The 19,667-nt window shown below is 49.0% G+C and overlaps 1 protein-coding gene across 5 annotated transcripts in view; it reads left to right on the top strand.

Annotated features, from left to right (window-relative positions):
- Positions 1-19,667, top strand: part of LOC124185439 (nucleolysin TIAR) — a 272,445-nt gene that overhangs the window by 150,600 nt on the left and 102,178 nt on the right. The window contains exons 1-2 of one of the 5 annotated variants that reach the window (XM_046576222.1): positions 12,728-12,908; positions 13,003-13,493. The exons of 3 other annotated variants lie outside the window; for them this stretch is intronic. In XM_046576222.1, the coding sequence (XP_046432178.1) occupies positions 13,331-13,493 (163 nt within the window). In that variant the 5' untranslated portion in view covers positions 12,728-12,908; positions 13,003-13,330. Of the gene's footprint in view, positions 1-12,727; positions 13,494-19,667 lie in introns of those variants that run through there. One more of the 5 variants, XM_046576221.1, reaches the window with a different exon arrangement.

The following is a 19,667-nucleotide window of genomic DNA, read 5'->3' as shown; positions in this document are numbered from 1 at the left end:
CGGAGTCGTCAATGCTGGACGTGCCTTCCATGGCTGCGCCGTGAATCGACCAGTGTTCGGTGCTGCAAGGGATGCAGTACCGCTGAAATATGATACCGTGGCGAGCGTAAAGCGCGGAAGGAGGGGTTGTAATAATAGAAATAAAAGCTGCGGGGTGAGGGAAACGACGCGCTGCACGCCCGCGGCGCGATTCAACCAAGTGTGGGTGCAGTCCGCGTTCCTTGGCGTATTTGGTATAAGGTGCGGGGCTGTGTACGTAGACTGTAGGTAGGTGTAAGTACGGCATGCGCAAGCTCTCCAGCCTCATAACTTGAGCTTTATAAGCAAACGAGGAACTCGGCCGTTGCTGCAGCATCGGTGAAATCGATTCGAGGCACGTTTACAGCATGCGTGGAATTCAATAAGACGAGGAGTCTTTAATAGGTAATACCGAGGCTGTGAATCGAGGTACGCTAGCTTACTCTCTCGATCCCTTGGAGAAAAAATCGCCGAGTTTAGAGCTGTAGTTTGATTGTGAAAGAGAGAGAGGCGGGGGGGATAAAAGAGGAGACTCGAAACTCCCTGCAGATAGAACTTCATCACGTCGAGTCGTATAAGCTGTGAAGTGTGTGTCGTTGCGATAATAATCAAAACTCCTTCTGGCTCTGATCTTGCAGGGGGGTGCCTTGCTTAAGCCCCTCCCCTATCAAACAGCATCAGCCCTTACCGACTTGGCCTACTTTTCACCGACTGACGTCTTAATCGGCTTATGCATATCAAAAGCCGCGATAGGCTGACAGGTTTGGGGAAAAATTTTTACACCACGCACGAAAAGGGGCTTCACTTGTCTGACAATTATAAACTGTATAATTATACAACCCGTTTTCTTGGGTACGATACGTACACGTATATTTGCGGATAATTGAGTGAAAAATTGCAAGATGTTGATCGAAGAAGCGCGTGATATCATTTTAGCTTTCGTTTTGCGGATGGTTCGTTGTCACATTCCGTAATCAAGCTTCCTTGTCACTTACTGACTGTCGGTATATTTACCGAAATCGTATTTTTGTTTTAACGTAAAGAGCAAACGTTGATCACTGAATAATTCTATATTTTAATATTACTATTCTCCACAATCTGACTATTCAACGTAATGCATGACGAACTTAATACTCATCCTATTAGCGGAGAACAGTGTGAATGATAAAAACACAATCTGTCTCTGTGTTTGTATCCAACGTCTGGCTTTGGTGCCCCAGTAACGGTATTCGAAACGATGATTCAAAATCGACTTTGATCTTCATGTTTCATTTCAAAACAAGGCATACTATACTTTCGTTCAAAACACATCGTCGGGTGGGCGAAAATGTGTAAAATTTGTAAACAATTGGTTGTTAAAGGAGACAAAGTTTTCACATAACAACCGGTTGATTTGTCAAAAAAAAAAAAAATTCGAAACCCGCACGCATGCCGCGTGAACCCCGATCGTGTTCTCTATTTCGAAATTTATCGCTCGTGAGAGGGAGGCAAGTGTTTTGATAAGGCCAGGAGCCCGGCTAGAGGTTGGCACAGGCATACCTCCCGCCTACCCCGTGTCGTAGGTATATAATATCGCATTGGCATGTGATGCGTGTACACGAGCTGGCCGGCCTGAGGGTATTGCGGGAAATAATAATACAGTTGGCGAATGTTTGAATCTGTTCGAGTTTGAGCCGGGGCCAAAAGCGGCGGCATATACGCCGGGGGTTACAGGGGTGTGCCGAAGGGGGGTGAGGCCCCGGGGCTGCCGGGTGAGAACAGCTGCCAACGAGCGTATTGTTGATTGTTTGTAATTAATACATGAAAACAACAGGTAGCATGGCCGACCAAATTTCTGTCCCGCTGCGCCTTCCGCTCCGCGTGTGTGTGTGGGGGTGTGACTGCGTTTGTGCGGCACACACGTGACGCCGGGTAGAATTCACCGCTCGTGCAACGTACATCACAGTCGTCGTCGCTGCACCGGGGCTTGTGGGGCGCGGGAATGGCGTGCCGGGTAAGTGGCATCAAAATAACAATTTGTCCTCTATTTATTCGCAATTTATACCGCTCGCGTGTCGAGCTTCGATAAGCAGTTCGTCTCGCGATAATGATTATACCTGCAAACGAAATAACCACACCGTTGGGGAAGGAGAGACTGGACGCGTGCACTTAGGCGGGTACATGGAATACGCCTCCACCTCTGGACTTTGTTTACGTCTAATGGATTGTGGGATCCGGTTATGAGCCCCCCGAGATCGTACGTCGAATGCTGAACGTCGAATGAAGGATGAAGCGACAGATAAAAAAACAAACGTGACGGAGAGAAAGACAAGTGCGTTGTTTTTCGTAGGGTGTATTATACTCGTACTTTTGTACAAATTGTTCCGTTCAGCAATCCGTCATGCGAGACAATAATTTAGAAGTAGTACCGATCAGTGACTGGCGATAAAACGGATCCAACGCTTTTACCATGATCAAAATTGAAAGTAGATGCAACCATTTTCATCACTTTTATTATTCATGTATACGAAGACCGTAGTACAGTAGTTCGTATCGTTCAAAACACTAACGAGATAGAATTTGGTTTGTTCGAATATCATTCAGGAACACGAAGCGAATCGATACTATGAAATGAAGGTAATTCGGGGGAGAGAGAAACAGCGACGATGTACGAACACCCGGAATTTAATGCAGCGTCGGAGAAAGCCGTCTCGAGATTGATTGAGGGGAAGGCGTGACGTCGGGAAGCGGCTGCATAAGTATAACATGGCGAATAATTTTGAGGCAGAAGTGTCGCGGGTAGCTGCAGGTGCGATGCACGCGGAGATCAGAAGTTAAGCCCCGGCCGCACTGCAGCGGCGAGCGCATTGCGCAAAACCCCCGTCACACCCCCGTCGTTGGTAGGTATAACGCTCATCGGGGAGTGCGGAACTGTTCCGCCCATTCAAAGAATCTCTCCTAGTTTTTTTCACCCAACAATTTTCACACCTAATTGGGCATTTTGTGCCGCCTACCCGGAGGTATTATCATAGTAATGGACGCACGGGCCGCGGATCTCCACCTACGCGGAACTACCGCGCGACCGCAACTGCAGTAGAATCCTCGCGAGTTCAATGCAAAGTGCATTTCCACCCTTCCTTGATCACGTGTATAATCAGACCAGCCTATGGAAACAGCAGGCGGACATACTCTGAAACTGCCGACCGTGCAGGGTGGCCTTCATCTTCTCCTTCTTCTTCTTCTTCTTCTTCTTCATCTTCTACTTCTTATATTTACGAGACAGATGGCCTGGGGCACAAGCTCCGTTGCGGCAAGCGGCGCTACAAGCGGTTGCTCATAGTTTGCAGAATTTATCACCTTCGCAGGAAGCTCCGCCGCGCGATCGACCAACAACCGGAGTCGTACCCCCCCCACACACACATACTCTGGCAGGTTCCACGGATGAACTGCATTCTTTTCAGCTAATGCCAGAAACTAAATCTTCCTTTGCCATAGACCACCCCGCGGTTACTTATTATACCCACCCCCCCATCATTTTTCCAACCTCCAAACACCGCCGCGGTAACGCACGCTCGACGAGCTTCCCACTTATCGTTACCACCCGACATAACCCGCCATTGGGTCCGAAAGAGCTTAAACGGAGTTCGTACATTTCGGACCACTTAGTCGGGTGCATTTAACTCCGTAGGGAACATTTTTGAGCCATTGCAGAACTCCGTTAGGGGGAAGAAAGCTTCTATTTCTGTTATATTAGTCTTATGCATGTTTTAGGGTGGACATTATACGTAATTTAATTATCTCAAAGTGCATCGTTACGGTTGAGCAATATGTGAAATCCAGTCGGGAGAAGAGGTAACTTTTGTTCCATTCGATTCTTCCGAGAAAAAAATAACACGCGCAAAACGAGCTCTCTGCGAGTTTGAAAACGGTTCTCAAAGAACGACCCCCATTACCCGAATCTTCTCCCATCCCCTAAACTCGTTCATCCCTTCCTTCCTTCCTTCCTTCCTGATCTACAAACACACGTCTTATTCATAACGACCATACCTATTCTCCGGGTTCCCTAAAGAAGCGTCTTTGGAACGAGGAGGGAAGGACGGCGAGTCTTCGGTCGTCCAATCTTCGGCTAATTTCCACTATCGGTCTTCGATCTGCAATCAGCCCGGCACCGTAAACCATCTAGAGGGGGGCGGGGGCGAGGGCGGGTGGCAGGTTTGTTGTTACAAAGGAGAGCCGGCTACGGGGCGGCAGCGAGGGACCTCCAAGCTCCGGGTTATGGACCCGTGTCAGAGCGCTATCAGGTCGGGGTGTAAAGCGGCGTGCGGGGGGCAGATGCCATTAACCAAGTAGCTATATTTGAACTAGGAAAGCGGGACCTACGGCAGGGCTGCTCGTCCTTTGGATCCTCCTCACCCTTCGACGGTGGCTGCTGACTCGATCCTCGAGGCCGCGAGGCGTTGAGCACCACTGCAGCCTCCCTAGAATACATAAACTGGCATTATCCGAGCACATACTATAACGGTATAACCGCCTAACGCGTTTCCAGCGCGAGTCGCACGGCAGCTGCTTCCAAGTTTGACGGCTGGGTTTGTATTAATTTGTTTGTCGTCGGTTAACGGGGCCCCCGATGCCCTCCGACTCGGGACGAGATGGCGCGGCGAGCCGCCAGAAACGAGACCTCCCTACGTCTTCTGGTCTGCATTCTAATTCCCTAGCTGCATCCCTCTCGCCATACATTCATCCTTATCTCCTTTCGCGATCGATGGGGAGCGCGATGTTCCTGCTGCGCACTCAGCCCACTCCGTTCTCCCTCATCCTATGGACTACAAACATTATCTAGTACCGTGAAATTCGGCAGAGTTTATGGAACATCGAGGCAGGAAATATTATGTATATGGACCAGGTTAACGAAGCCGTGAACCCAAGGCTGCACAGCCTCTTTGAGACGGACAGAAATGAAACGGCCGATGGTTCACCGGTTTCTCTGTTCCGGGGACAACGGATCGGGATTCGCGAATGATGGGATCCCGACGCCTCCCTTCTTCGTTGTCGCGCAAAACAGCCCGCCATCCTCACAAATTTTCCGCGGTAGACAAGTGGAGAGAGAAAGAGAAGGGCGGTGGGGGGTAGTTTGTCAACCGAGTTCACCGGAGTCGGGAGAACCTAATTAAAGTCTTGCGCTCTTCTTTCCTCCGTTCCTCACCGCCTGATCCCCTTTATTCTTGGACTACCGCAAAGACCGAGTAACCCACGTGTAAGGGCAACGTAGGGACGTCTTTCTTTCACGCTTCGCGAGGATGGAACCACCTAGTTAAGGCCGTAATTTCCGCGTCCGTGTACGTATAACTTAGTATCGGTGTGCATTGACGTACGTGCCTACTTGGAGACTTTGGGGGTGCGTACTGACTCTTTGGATTTGAACAAGACAGTTGAGACACTCGAATTCGCGGATAGTTGAATTTTTCTGTTCGTAATCGTTTCTGTCGACATAGCTGGTATGCCTGCATAAATTTACTCCGATTTCGGAGCATTGATCCACGTTGCGAACGAAAGCTTCGACGAAGCTGAGGATAAGAAATATTCCGTCGAGTTATTTGATCGCAGGATAAGTGATTATTAATTTGAAATTAATTTTTCTTCGCCGTGGCTCGTCAGACAACGTGATCGAAATGATTTACCGCGAATTGAAATAAACGAGAGAAGGTACTCTGTACAATGGGTCCCTTTTCTTCTGGTATACAGAACGATAGCTTAGACACATCAGCCCCTTTCTCAGCCATTTGTATATATTGTATGAGGTTAGAAAGTAGGAGGGGGAGAAAAGAAAAGATTGCGGTAAGGTGTTACGAAGAGGGAGGTTGCTGTTTCGGTTATTAAGCGACGCTCCTATAGTTCCTTACTTCGCTATAGTCGAACAAGAATGGGAAGTAATGCAGAAACGACTCGATTATGTATATATCTCTACATGGGCGTTATATGTATATACAATGTATATGTATATCGAATAGGCGTGTGTATGTATAGATAGTATATACATTCGGTTTTGCGGAGCCAATTTCGTAAGACAAACAGCCCTAATAATACATTTATTCTGTTCGTGAGGGGGGGAGGGAACGACTTGAGCAAGAGAAACGAACAAGGAGAAGACGAAGCAAAAGAGGAGAAAAAAAAAACAGGGAAAGCAAGAGCAGAAAAAGCCAATTGAGAAAGGGAGAAAGAAAAAGAAGAAAGAAAAATCAGTCACCCTCTGAATAAAGGTAACGGGGATTAATTTTCTTTTAATTTGCCGACAAGTCTTTCATCATAAATGTTATTAATCGCCGGAGGGTGTCTCTCTCCTCACTATTCAACTGCGGCAAAGTTTCTCCTTATTATTATTCATTCTCCCCCTTTTTTTTTCTTCTTCTTTATGTTACATTCAATTTTGTACTTCGAATTTCCCTTCAGTCGCGTTCAGTTTGTCTGTCCATCGCGTGGACGAAAAAAAGCGTACGTCTCATTCTTGCGTTTATCTTGGGAGAATCTTTGAACTCGAAACTTGTAACGAAACGGAAGGAATTTTGGAAAGTTAACAATGAGACGGAAATAGAAAGAAATTGGTACAACAATAAAATAAAATAAAACGGTTCCCAGCCTCGAGGGGAAGAAGAATCTTCTTATGAAAACCCATCTCATTCCACTCTGGGAAATGATTGAAAACATTATGCTTTGAACAACAGGTGCTCCTACGTTACGTAATTCTATTTCGACGCACAAGAAAATACTCCGCCCTCTCACGTGGCATGGAAGCATATACAATCCGTCGGCCAAGGGGCAGGTCAACCGAAGCGCGCACGAATCCCAAAGGGAATCGACGAAAATCAATTTCACTTCACCGGGAATTTCTCTCACCGTTCGACGCGGCAATTCGAATATTTTCGCGCCACCAGGCGCGAGGAAGTCCCTCTGCATTCTCGGTCTGTAATCCCCTGATCGCTCTCAGAAGCACGTGGAATTCTCGCGCGAATCGCTGAGCTCTGATTAGGGAAACGAAGCGACTGGGAAGGAAATAAAAGTACCAAAAATTGAGGGGGATTATCGGCAAAGGATCATGCTCGCTCGATCTTGTGAACGAAAAAAAAAGAAAATAAGAAGAGCGGAAGAAAGGAAACGGCATTTCGGAAAGGGAAGGCGATGCTTGATACTGTATCGGGGGTTGGGGGCAGTTCTCTTGTTTCATCCCGCAAATTCGGGCAGACTTGCTAACACGTAACGACCCGCGGCCCGACGCCCATTATTTTTTCATTCCTTTATTTATTCGTTTACACTTCGTTCCTCTTCCCACCTTCGCACGAAATTCACCGATCCGTCAGTCGGCGAGCCGTGAGGGTGTCTTCCACTTCCACCCCCCCGCTTCAGCAGCAGCAGCAGCAACAGAAGCAGAAGCACGTCCGCTTCCAGCGGGGAATGGAAAAGTCTCCGGGCGTCGCGGGAGAATATTTCACCTTCAGTTAATTAGCGCGCAAGACAAACAGTCGCCCACCACCTCCACCCTCTGTAAAACCCTCTCTCACCCACCCCCAAAGCTCTGGCTCTTTCCCTGGCCTCCCGCAGCACCACGTGTATACATATATTATATATATATAACGGAGTAAATAATCGCGGCCGGACGCGTTTTAATTTTACACGCTAAGCGCGCTCTGCCCCGCTGCCCTTCCCTGGAAAAAGAGATCGGTAGCAAAAAGGGGGATGAACGACGGTTTGTGCGAGGGGAAGGGCGCGGGATTCTCCGACACCGCACACACGCCGTTTCCGTCGACGAGACGAGCGACGTGCGGCACAATAACCAGGATGAATGTGTGAATTATTGACTGATGTTTGCGCGTTCCCGTACAGGATCAGGCGAATTTACCTCGTGTGGAAATACGGGAACGATTTTCCTTCATCCCTTAGCGTTTGACTCGCGGTCCGTATGCAAGCATACACGTGTTTTCCACGCGTATACACACGAAGCACGATTCGGTGCTCGCCGTTAGCCGGGGTTGATACGGCGAGTGGTTGCCACCTGCTTACGCAAAGGAATTTATAATACGTTTTTGCATTAACGCCCGGGGTTTGTTGCTCAACGCGAAAGCTCGATAATACGCGCGCGTGTACGCGTCGGAGTTGGAAAGACCCTCTTTGCGGGAATACCTGTGCTCGAACAAAGAGCGGAATAAAATTCGGATTTGCCATGCGATACCTCTGAATACATATTACATCTGTGAAGGTATAGATATTTTATGGATGTAAACTACTCTCGCCCACTCCGAAGGCTGCCATCGTGCTATAACAACGATACTCGTACAGCCGTGTGATACGACTACCTATACGTGCGCGGTTTTACGTACAAGGTGCGTTAATTAATTTGTAGACCGTGGGGTTCAATGTATATAAAGGGAACATTATTACATAATTATTAATCTTATACGCGGGTATATGAATTTACGCGTGCACGTTGGTATTTTCAACAATTTCCATATTACCAGCCTCTCGTACGGTATTGTATATAGATGTATCGTACGATACCACACCGTACACGCATGTATACCGTACTATACACGAAGGCGTTATCGATGTGGGAATGCGTGGACGTGGGATACGTATGTACGTATACGTATGCTTATACATTCGTTCGCGTAATTAGCCATCCACCTCCCTTTTTTTTCCTGCCTACATCCCGCGCTCCGCTTTTTACACTCGTCGCGTATAATCACGAAAAATACAAGTTATGTATGTACCTACGTATACGCGTAACATCCGGACCGTGCCTAAAAAGAAAAAGGTATTACAAAACGAAAAAAAGGCTAATCTCTGGCTCGCAGGTTACACCCGGATGGCCGGCACTGCCCGTGAAATACGTACTCCGATCTAGCATATAACAATTAGCACGCGGACGCTAAAAGTTATTCAGGCTAATATCACGGGGGTAATACGCAGGGGTATCCTATAAGATACAGTGGCCTGTATGGAACGCGTTTGCGAATCTTTGCGGATCGAAAGTCGCGTACTAATATCCAGACTTTCGAATATTCAAATATTGTCGCGACGATCGTGATTTCGTCGATCGAAACTCGTACAGTTTCTTCAAATATTGTCGTTCATCGTCACACTGCACGCCTGTAAAATGATTGCAGCTTCAGTAATTAATAAGGCTTTTTAGAAAGATTTTTCAACAACAGCTGTGACAGATACAGTTGTACAGAATATCTGCGCATCAACGATTCCGTGGTTTGTTCAACCCTGGTCGGTCACACCGGGTGAAATTGACCCTAAAATTGATTTTTAGCTTAGAAAATGAGTTCTAAGAATCTGATAAAAAAAATATGCAGGTATTGTTTAAAAATGACGGAAAAAGTTTCTAGATTCAATCCGGGAGCGTCGCTCGCTCCGCGTCGTCGCGTCGTTGCTACAAAGTCCCCGTGAATTGTCTTAGGTTAACGAAATTCGCGAGTATAAACGAAGAGCGGTGCCAGGGGCGACAAACAGCGAGTCACCGTCATCTTGGGTGTGTGCCCGACGGCGATGCCGAGGTCGCGGAGAAGCGGCACGCGTCAGCGATCCGTTTGGGAATTGCGGGTGCAAAAGCTGTGGGCAACGAGATTGTTTCTTTAAGGGTTGGGTAGACGCGTACCTACAACGGAACGAGGTAGCGAGTGAAGAAGCTTGAGAAGATTTCTTCCCCTCTTTTCGCCCTTTTTCTTAAGTAGAATTTAACAAGAAATTGGCTTTTTCCTCGCGAATGTGATTATGCCTCCCGACACGCGTTGCTCTCGGCCCGGCAACCCGGAGCTTCGAAAAGGAGCAATTCCCGACATAGCGAGACGCCCCGGTGTAAGAATCGTTGATGGCGGTTCGGGCGAGGGGAGAAAGCTCCGGGCGATTTGCCCGACATGGCTATGTTGCGGTAATTGCAGCTAATTAAGAGGTTCATCTGCCAGCCCCCGCTCCCACGCCCCCCTCGTCCCCCTCATCGCCCTCACCTCGTTTCCGTCTTCAAAGCAATTCACCCGCGAGGCTGTTCCGGAGGTCCTCGGGACCCTGGGAAGTGCTCGCCACTCGCTTCTCCGGCAGGCTGCAGCCAGGCCGCCCCTTTTCTCGTCCACGTACGTCTCCGATCGCGAAGCGTGACCGACGGGGTAGAGGTATCCCAGACCCCGTCACGCCAGGGTAACTCTCGTCCTCTTCGACGCGAAAGTAGCGTTGCGCGGTGGTCGGATACCCCGAAACCATTCGGTCCGGTTTTACCGCGAAGCCGAATTTCGGCCCCGTTCCACCCCTCTGGTTCGGCCGTCTTTCCGGCGGTCCGTCACCGCGCGATCGTATCTCCGCAACCCCCCGAGTTGATAACCTCCGCTATTCCCCTCCCTTCGTCCCTCGGCTGCCACTCACTCGACTTGGGTTACAAACGGAATTATTTATGGGAGCAACGCTGCTGCATCGCGGATCCTTTCAACCCCGCAACTGCATCTCCGACATCCCTTGTGGTCGAGTGAAGACCGTCGGACCACCTTCCGTGCTAGTTAGTATACCTTGCTGCAAATTTCTCCCTCAGACATTAAGGCTACGGACTTACCTGGGTTACCTCGGAAAGCCGTTCCGGTCAAGCGATGCTCAATGTTTTTACGAGGTTGAGAAACACGATTCGCGGATTCGCTCAGTAAGGATTACCTACATTTTTCTTTCATCTGAAACGCTAACGTTATTTGAACAGTATATTACGATATTAATTTTTACCACGATTCTATACTTATTAACTGATTTTTCATTACCTGATAATTATATGTAACGTGTACTCGTTATTCTTACTTTTTTTTTTTATGAAGAGCCTCTCTGCTCTTTGTAATTAAATTTTTTTTTTTTTATTGTTTTTTTTTTGTTGTTTACTCCTTTTCGCAAAGGTGAAAATCCTCGGTATCGTGCCGGGGAAACCGTGAGTTTGTACACGCGCTATATGGCGTGGAGTTAATTATGTGTATGAGCTCTGGTAACGGATCGGTCGCTCTCTTAGGGGGCGGCTTTCTCTCGGTACACGCAAAAGCATTCCTCCTCCGCCTCCACCCCCCGCGACCTCAGCCCCGCCGCTTCTATGCCTCTCCACCCTTCATCCTCTTTTCCATCCCTCGGGGCTGCTTTTTACTCATTATAAACCCGTTTCATTATGTTGGTTGCGCTGTTACGAGCTTTCATCTCGCTGGCAAGGCACAACAAAATTGCTCTTCTTTTCTTTTACGGCCAATCGGCACCGCGGACCAAGCAAATTCCAACGTTATAAAACACCAGTCCCACCTTTAGCTATACCGTGTAACGCCCAACCGCCGATAAATTCGGCTTATTAGGGGTAACTTTTTCTCGGTCGACGCAAACCAATCACCCGCGTGGTATGAAACAGAGAGAAAGAGAGAGATTGAGCACAATGGTAAGAAAAAAGTAATCATACGATCTTGGGTAAAGAATTTACAACGAACTAGATTAATTGCCTGAGCGAAACGAGAGTGGAGTAATTGGAAAGCTGTGAATGTCTAACACATTTTCTTTCAAATTCATTGGAAAGTACATATTATGCATGCGGAAGAAAAACGATGAATATAAATTGCGCGTATTCGCGTCCGGAGGGGTAGTAATAAAATATATTCGCACATGCTCACGGTGGGAAAAAAGGAAAGATGGCCGGACGTGAGAGCCGTCTTCTTTCCAAGCATCAATGTCACCGGAGCTTTCGTCGTAGTTCGGATGGAAAGAACAACCCTTCAGCATCGCAATCACTCTAGTTGAATGGAGTGCCGATGGGCGCCGCCACTAACCGGGAAGAGCGGATGCGAATTGCCGGCAGCATCCCTTTCCGAGCTCTTCCGCCTCCGGCGACGATACTCGTGGCCACGATTCGACAGTCTCGGTGGGTAGGAAAGCTCGCTATGCTTTTCAGCGCGAGTCCCGGCTCCTTGAGAATAATCCTACAACCCCTAAAAAATCATCGAAGCATTTTGATTTCTGTCGTCTGGAACCTTGTTGCGGTAATATTACGGGGGGCGAGAAAACCGATCGACCCCAGGTACCGAGGGTGAAATTTCTCTGCGAAAGCTGAAAGCTTTCACCGTGGAAACGGTGCTTCCGTACGGACAGACAACAACCCCTCGGTTGAGTCGCCGGCGAGCGACTGTCGCCTCGTTTCATACTCGTGCGATTCCGCGACAGATCGGGGACGCCGGCGCCTCTGCGGCGTCGCGACGCCGGGCGCCGAGGGCAGGCAAGCGGGCAGGAAGGCAGTCAGGCAGGCAGGCAGGCAAAGGCGTCCCTTCGCGCTTTCCCCGCCAGACGAGTCGCGACTCTTCACTCGGCCGGACGTGACGTAACGCCGTACGTAGTAGCTCAGCGAGAAGCGAGAGCGAGGGAGCGCGAGGGAACGTGGGAAGGAGGCGAAACGCGCCGAACTGAAACTGATATTCGGTCTCGTGACCCGCAGACTCGTCTTCGTATCTCGCCGAGGGTTTTTTCCTTCATTTTTCTTACCGTTTACATTTTATAGTGGTTGTCGTGACCGGTCGACGAGGAACGCGGTCTGCGCTCGGCGAGACAAGTGCGCAATTTGTCCAATTCGATTGTAAAAGGATAGAAACACGCGAGCAATTAAAGTATAAACAAGCAGATATCACAGCCATAGTGGATACAGGGCAGTATCGGCCCGCCCCCCTCCCTCTCTCCCTCCCTCCCTCCCTCCCGTCCTTCCACCTGTCCCCCCCTCCCCCTGCCCCCAATCCCTCGCCCTCCCGCGTTTAACTCGCAAAGCTTGTAAAACCCGTCTGGCGCTTGCAGCCCCTTGATTACACGCGAAACCGTATAAAAACGGGGTTATAAAACGTTGTGAAACCCTATAATATCCGATATAATAAAAGGTGAGCTTGCTGCATTTTACCACGATTTTTGATACATAATTCGCGGGGCGAAGACCGGAGCGATATAAATTTTGTGAATTTTGTGTACCGGTAGAAGATTTCATTCGACTCGGTCATGTTGGTTGATCAGCTGAACAGCTGAGCGTCGAGAAAAGGAACGGGGAAGTTTGAACGATAATAAGAAGGATGTTCAACTCGGGGACAGCGAAGAACTCAGAGCACGCTATAAGCGGAAGCTAACTCGGAGCGGAGGGAAGGAAAGCGAAGTGCGTGTTGCGTATAATCGAATCGTCTACTTGTAGCCGAAGAGTTGAGGAATCGGAGGATCGGTGGGAACCGCAGGCGGGAACCGATGAGGCGCTCCGGGACGCGGATTCAATTGTGAAGTTGACGTCGAAGCCGCGGCGCTATACGTCGTCAAGATGCTGACCATGTCGACCCTGATGATGCCCACCACCATGACCACCATGACCAACCCTGGACCCATTCCGGCCCACACAGTGCCCCAAAAGATCGAGCCTCCGAAGCTGACAAGCGTGGTCACCACCACTCTGACCCACGCCGCAACCGCCGCCAACAAATCAGGTTCTTACTCACCTTTTACCATCGATTTACTGTAGGTTATAAGGCCCGAAATAATCAGCGAACGGCTGAAGCGATGCGTCGTTGAAAGACATCCGGGGTGTATATCAATTGCGTCTTCACCCTCTGCGCGAACGTACACGTCATTCTTACATGCTATACTGTACGTGTATGTTGTAAATAATACAACGCAGCCCGAGAAGGGGGAGGGAGGGGCATATTTAAGGTATCAAGTTTCGAGGTCCTCCTCGTCGGATGTTTTTTATCACCCCCAACGGAGGGCATCGAATGACATATCCACCCCCACGTTGTTGATCTATCCATCTTCCTCCCCAAAGAAGTTGCCTCCGGTTAAATTCCGCAACTTTCCACGTACCCGGAGCTTCGCAGAGGTGCGGAGGGTCGGCAGACCTCGCGATAATTACCGATGCCTAACCAGGGTGCTCGGGACGGAACCGGGGATAATCGGGCACCGAAATCCGAAGAATTCGGCAGCGATCGACGCGATAAAAATTACAATTTCCTGCCCCGTTCTCCCGGGGCGAGATTGGCCGAGGACCAAACCTTCGTGACTTTGTCACCGTGGAATGCTCAGGCAGGCAGGCAGGGGCGCCGTTCTTACCGCACGCAACCCCCTTCGGCGGTAACCTAGCCCAACGCAATCTAACTAGATCACTCACGCTAGCTAGCGGCTGGAGAACACGTTCTTCTGGCGCACGATCGGCGGCTCGTCGAGGCAAGGCATTTGATCGGCGATCGCAACGAGTAACCCGATACTCGGCGTGTCGACGGGAGAAGGGCCGAGTCGAAGGGCAAACGGCAATATCGAAACTCCGATGCTCACGTTCCGCGAAACCCGAGAACCGATAACGGCCCTCGACCCTTGCCGAATAGCCCGTCTGGCTCCACGTGCAAATCTCCTCTCGACGTTGTACGTGCACAGGTGCGATATAATTGGAGGTCTCTTCAAACCGTTGCGGAAAAGTTTTTTTTCCTCCCATTCGTCCGGGTCTAATTGCGGTGACGAATTTTTTCTCACCCTCGACGGCACTTACGAAAGGGAAATCTTTCGCACGCGTTTCCATTTACAGGAAGCCGGAACATCTCGCTTACATAAATAAATATGTGCGTATATTGTACGCTAAGATATACAACATCGTCGCCTACGGTGAAACGTGGCCCGTGCACGCGACGCGAGGATGTGATTTTTTTTTTTATTTAGTCTTTTTTCTGCGGTTTTCTATTGTGTCTTGATTCTTTTAGTCTTATTTCAACTGAAAAATACGCGGGAGCTTTTTTCGAGAAGGAAAAACGAAGCGAGTTAACCTCGGATCTCTGTCACTACCCCGTTTTAGTTTGGTATGCGTGTCGACTCCGAGATACTCTTACTGGGTCAGAGGGTGACCGAGTTCGTTAAAACTGGTAACCAGTATTCCATTTTCTTTTTAGATTTAAGGGGAGATCTTACCGTTTACCTTCGTAATTCGTAACGAAACGACGACTACCGTAATTCGTATTTTATACATGTTGGGGGACAACGAGTCACAGTATTTTATAATTGTTGAGGTATTTGGAACGCCTTGTGAACCGTGGCAGCGCGGTCGAAATAACGTTGGCAAATTGCGGTACACCTGAAGACTCGACTCGATTTCTTTCGCGTAATTGGTACGAAAGCCTTCGACGTCGCGAAAACGAGGAGGAAGCCTAGCGGAGTACCTACGAGAAAAACAATTTATTTTTCCTCTCACTATCGCCCCGAACTTTTACGGATTACTCTTGCACACCCTCGCGGCGGCATCGAAGTACCCAAACCGAGTCGAGAGAGTCGACGATAAGGAGGGCAGGGCAAAAATACCGAACGATTGACGTCGTTCAGACGTGCGACGAGCAAAGTGGACGTTGAAAACTTATAAAACGCGTCGAGGGGGTTTGTTTACGTCAGAAGTTGGTTCGTCGCTCGGTCGGTGGGTATACGGATACGTTATAAGTTGCGATCGTTCGAAAACAAGAAGAAGAAGAAGATGGAAAGGGAGCAGTCACCTCGCCCGCAACTCTCGGGAGTCAAAGCCCGCGAAGGGTGGATGGGTGACGGGTTGCAAAAAATTCGACCCGTTCCTGCGGGGCGGAGGATTTTATCTGCAAGGTGGTTGTTATAACCGAAAGCAAAGAGAAGGTAGCGTTCGCCGGGGTGGCCGGGAATAAGCCGTAAAAAAGGAAAGAAGAGAAAGAAGTATAGGATGGGTAGAAGACGAAGAAGACGAGAGAGAGAGAGGAGAAGCGGAAGAAGAACCGAGAATAAAGTGTAAAGCGCGCGAGGCATGAGGCATAGGACATAAAACACTGGGCGGGTAGAAGAAATAAGCCCCGGAGAGTAAGAAATATTAAGGGGTGCAGGTATTGCCTTTTGCTCGCTTTTAAGTGGTTTTTCCCATAGACCGAAATATCGCGGCAGGTGCCGGCCTCCTCTTAGGTATATATGTATATATATATACATATATACATATATACACGTATATCCGTTCCGGCAGGTATACGGAATACCCATAACCGGCGTCTCCGAGACGTCATATCGCGCTTCACTTTACGAGGCCGATCGAAAGTCCCCAAAATTGTGAACCCCTAGCGGGGAGGGCGCGGTATCGATTACGCTGCCGGCCCTGCCGTTGATTCCCTCTCCTTACCTGCTCTCGGGAGAAAATGCGATATCTTGAGAAATTTCGAATAACGGCACGTGTACCCGGAGTAACGCTCGTTCCTCGATCGCCTCTTCGCCTTAAACAAACATCTGCCTCGATCTCATTAAATCTCAACTTTCCAAGGACCCCAACCTCCCCGTCCGCCTTCCGGATCTTTGTTTCCGTATACACGTTACGCTGTTACAATTAATCTCCCCCGACGAACATACCTACACCCCCCGCAAGTCGTGTATAGAAATCTATATAATTTGGTGGACGCCTGCGATTGTCGCCTCAGCCCATCTGGGCCCGACCCGACACCCAGGTCAGCCTCGATATCACCACCGAAAATCGATCCGGCGAGCTTTTCGATACGTCTGCGACCGGAGCAGGACCTATTTCTATCCCCGAAGCGGGGAGGGAAGGAGCTCGTAAAACGAGAGTCGAAAATTTTGCTGCGCGAGGTTGGAGTTGATCGGAGAAGTGTTCTGCAAGAATGGCGGAGGGTGAGGGGAGGGGGGGGGGGGGGGCGGAGAGTTAGCCAAGCGGGTGGATCGCAATGCTTGGGAAACCGGTGGCGATGGTGGTGGTGGTGGTGGTGGTGGAAATACGGACGGTTGAAATGATATTGTTTTAGCAGAAAACGAGTCCTTGGTGGACGCTTAGAGGCCCCATTCTCCCGCGGACCGCTCGCCGCCGTAAAAAGTGAATGTGTGAAAATATCAGGCAGTCGCGGAGCGGTCGTGGGGGGGGAGAAGCGGAAAGCGAGAGAAGAAACGGAGAGGAGGGTAGAGAAACGAAAATAAAAACAAAACGAAATAAGAATGAAAAAAGAAACAAAAAAAAAACACACACACACACAGAAACAGAAACAGAAAAAAAGGAGGAAAACACGGAGGGGATGCATATCGCTCCCCCATGTCTCTCAGGAATATGCCGTTCGCATTGCCCCGCAGGCTAGCTGCTCCCACGCTCTGGACTCTCTCGGCTCCCTCGCAATATCAACGTAGGTATCGTTGTATGCCTGTGCGTGTCTACGCACCCCATGCGTGCCATTCGCACGCGAGAAGCGCCGGTTACACGCGAGCTTTCAGGGAGAACGGTGGGAGGGTTTTATTCCGGAGATACGCAAGGTGGAAGGAAAGCTCCTCCTATCAAACGCGTCTTTAAGGGTTGCCCTATTTCGGGTGGTGGGTAGACGTCTCTTGCCGAAATTCGCGACAAAATTTTACACCACCTCGCGGCCTCGAGAGGCTCGTCGAACTTTAACCACCGCGATTATATCCAACCCCTCGGCGATTCTGGATGGCTGACCAACGAAACGGAGAAAAGGGATCGGGATTCTTCTCGACTCTCGCGAGCCGGGCTTTTGATCTGCATATTTCTAGATCAAGACGTCTACGGGACGTGATGTAGACGCTTGGAAAAAAACAAGCCTTAAAGAGCCACCGGCTGCAGACGTGACGTTGACGACGATGACTCGTCGAAATACACCCCCTACTATTTCTCTTCCTTCCGCTTCTCTTTTCTCCCCGACTTCTCCCCTTTCTTTCAACCACTTTCTCTTCGTCGTTTTTCCCCCTTTTCAGCCTCACCCTAGCCTCGTCGTTAATAGGTAACGCGCGTCGTTCACGGTGCGTGGCACACCGGCAAAGCTCGCAAGCAAGATACCACAACGCAAGCTAGCCAGTTCCTTGGTCTCCTCCTTCTCAAAACACTCATCCTCACGGTCAAGATACTCTCTTATACCCTCTATCTTTCCTTCTCTCTCTCTCTCTCTCTCTCTCTGCGCGGTCGACTCCAACTCCAGACTCCAGACTTACTGGAGCTTTCAGACTCCTCGCGAGAGCCAACAAGCAGTTCCCTGCCGTGGCTAACAACTCGGCTTCCTCGAATACTGTGTGTATATACAGTATATATTTAGCCTATAAATACACGCCCGGCACACATTCACTTTGCTACGTGTATACACTGGGTGAAACAATTTGTTCCAAAGACTGGGATTCGTTCAACGATTACAACTTCAGTTGTTAAACTCCGGCCACAAATATTCTCATATAGATATGAAAATCGAAACCGTTTAGCGATGAACGAGTCTTCGGTGAATTCTTCCAAAATTACAATAATTGGTACATCGTGCTATCCAGTAACATTCCTCGACCATTATGATTCTCAGACCCTCGCATATATGCTTTCAGTGATTATTCGGATGACTTAATGGTACAAACAAAATATCTACAGCTCAGTACCATAAAAAAAAAAAAACTTTTCAAGCAATACAGAATATCTTATAATTTCCTTTGTAATCAATTTTGCATAAACCGATAGCCATTTTTTTTTTTTTTTTTCCATACAGTTTCTCAACACGAGTGCCACTAGTTTACTGGATGTGAATCTGCGACTTTCCTCAACCGTCGCGAACTGTTCGGAAAAATCGATAGTCCCGACTAAGTCTTGCCGTTGCACTAACGTTTTCAAAGCGGTGCTTGCTGCGCTCCTTGTGCCGCACGTAAGTTCCAGCCCAATTTTCTCTTCTCGATAAACCGTGCGCAACGATTGCATTGAGGGAAAATCAGTCGCTAAGAAAAATCTCGGCTTCAACTTTCCGAAGTATCCCTACACTGCCCTACTCTTAAATCTATGTCGGTATACATACAAATACTCACATCTATCGTAACGGAGTCGAGCAACTAATTGGAAGATTTTTAACATTTCCAATTAGGCCTGTTGGTAAGATGGATCCCTGATTTTGCAGGGGAAAAAAATTAGAATTTCGTCGCTGCAATGACAGTTAATGTTTAAAATTAAGATAAAGTGGGTTAGGTGACCGAATGTGGAAAAATTGTGTACCGGATCTTAGCGGTTCAAAAATCTTCTCTTACTATTTTCAATGAGACCGTCAGCGTCGTTTTATCTCCATGACCGTGTGAGATAGAATTCGTGCTGCTACCGCGATTAGACGTATACTTTGTCAAAAAAAATTAGATCGAGAATAAATATACCCGGTATCTGGTGAATATTTCACCCGATGATAAAGAAAAAACGAACTGAGACCACCTCCCGGGTGGTTCTTTTTTTTAATCGGAAGGGTGGTAAGAGGCGTCGTTATAAACCAGTCTTTAAAACTCGCGCTATTACGTCGATGTGATGGCCGCACACTTTCCTCCGTATAGTGCAACATCCAATCCCCCCCCCCCCCCCCCCCGAAAACGGCGATCCGCTCTTGCTCTTAAGTATACGAACACCGGGGCTGATGGCTGGGGCGGGTGTAAGGTTACCTCGTTAACATATATCGGGTCTGTAAAGGAGGGCGGGATCGCGTCGCGTATATCGGGAATGTTGGAACACGAAACGATACGCTGGAAGACGCAGGCCTGGGAGAAACAAGGCCTCGGCGCTACATCTCGGGGGCGGGGGGTAGGTATTAGTTGGGCCAGCCACCGTAGAAAAGCTCGGGGCGAATACGCCGTCGGCAGTGCCATCCGCTCGAGCATCTCGGGGT

The sequence above is a fragment of the Neodiprion fabricii genome, chromosome 6 (assembly GCF_021155785.1).
Source record: "Neodiprion fabricii isolate iyNeoFabr1 chromosome 6, iyNeoFabr1.1, whole genome shotgun sequence".
Lineage (NCBI taxonomy): Eukaryota > Metazoa > Arthropoda > Insecta > Hymenoptera > Diprionidae > Neodiprion > Neodiprion fabricii.
Note: the sequence above shows the minus strand (reverse complement) of the source record. Positions and strands in the feature narration are given on the sequence as shown.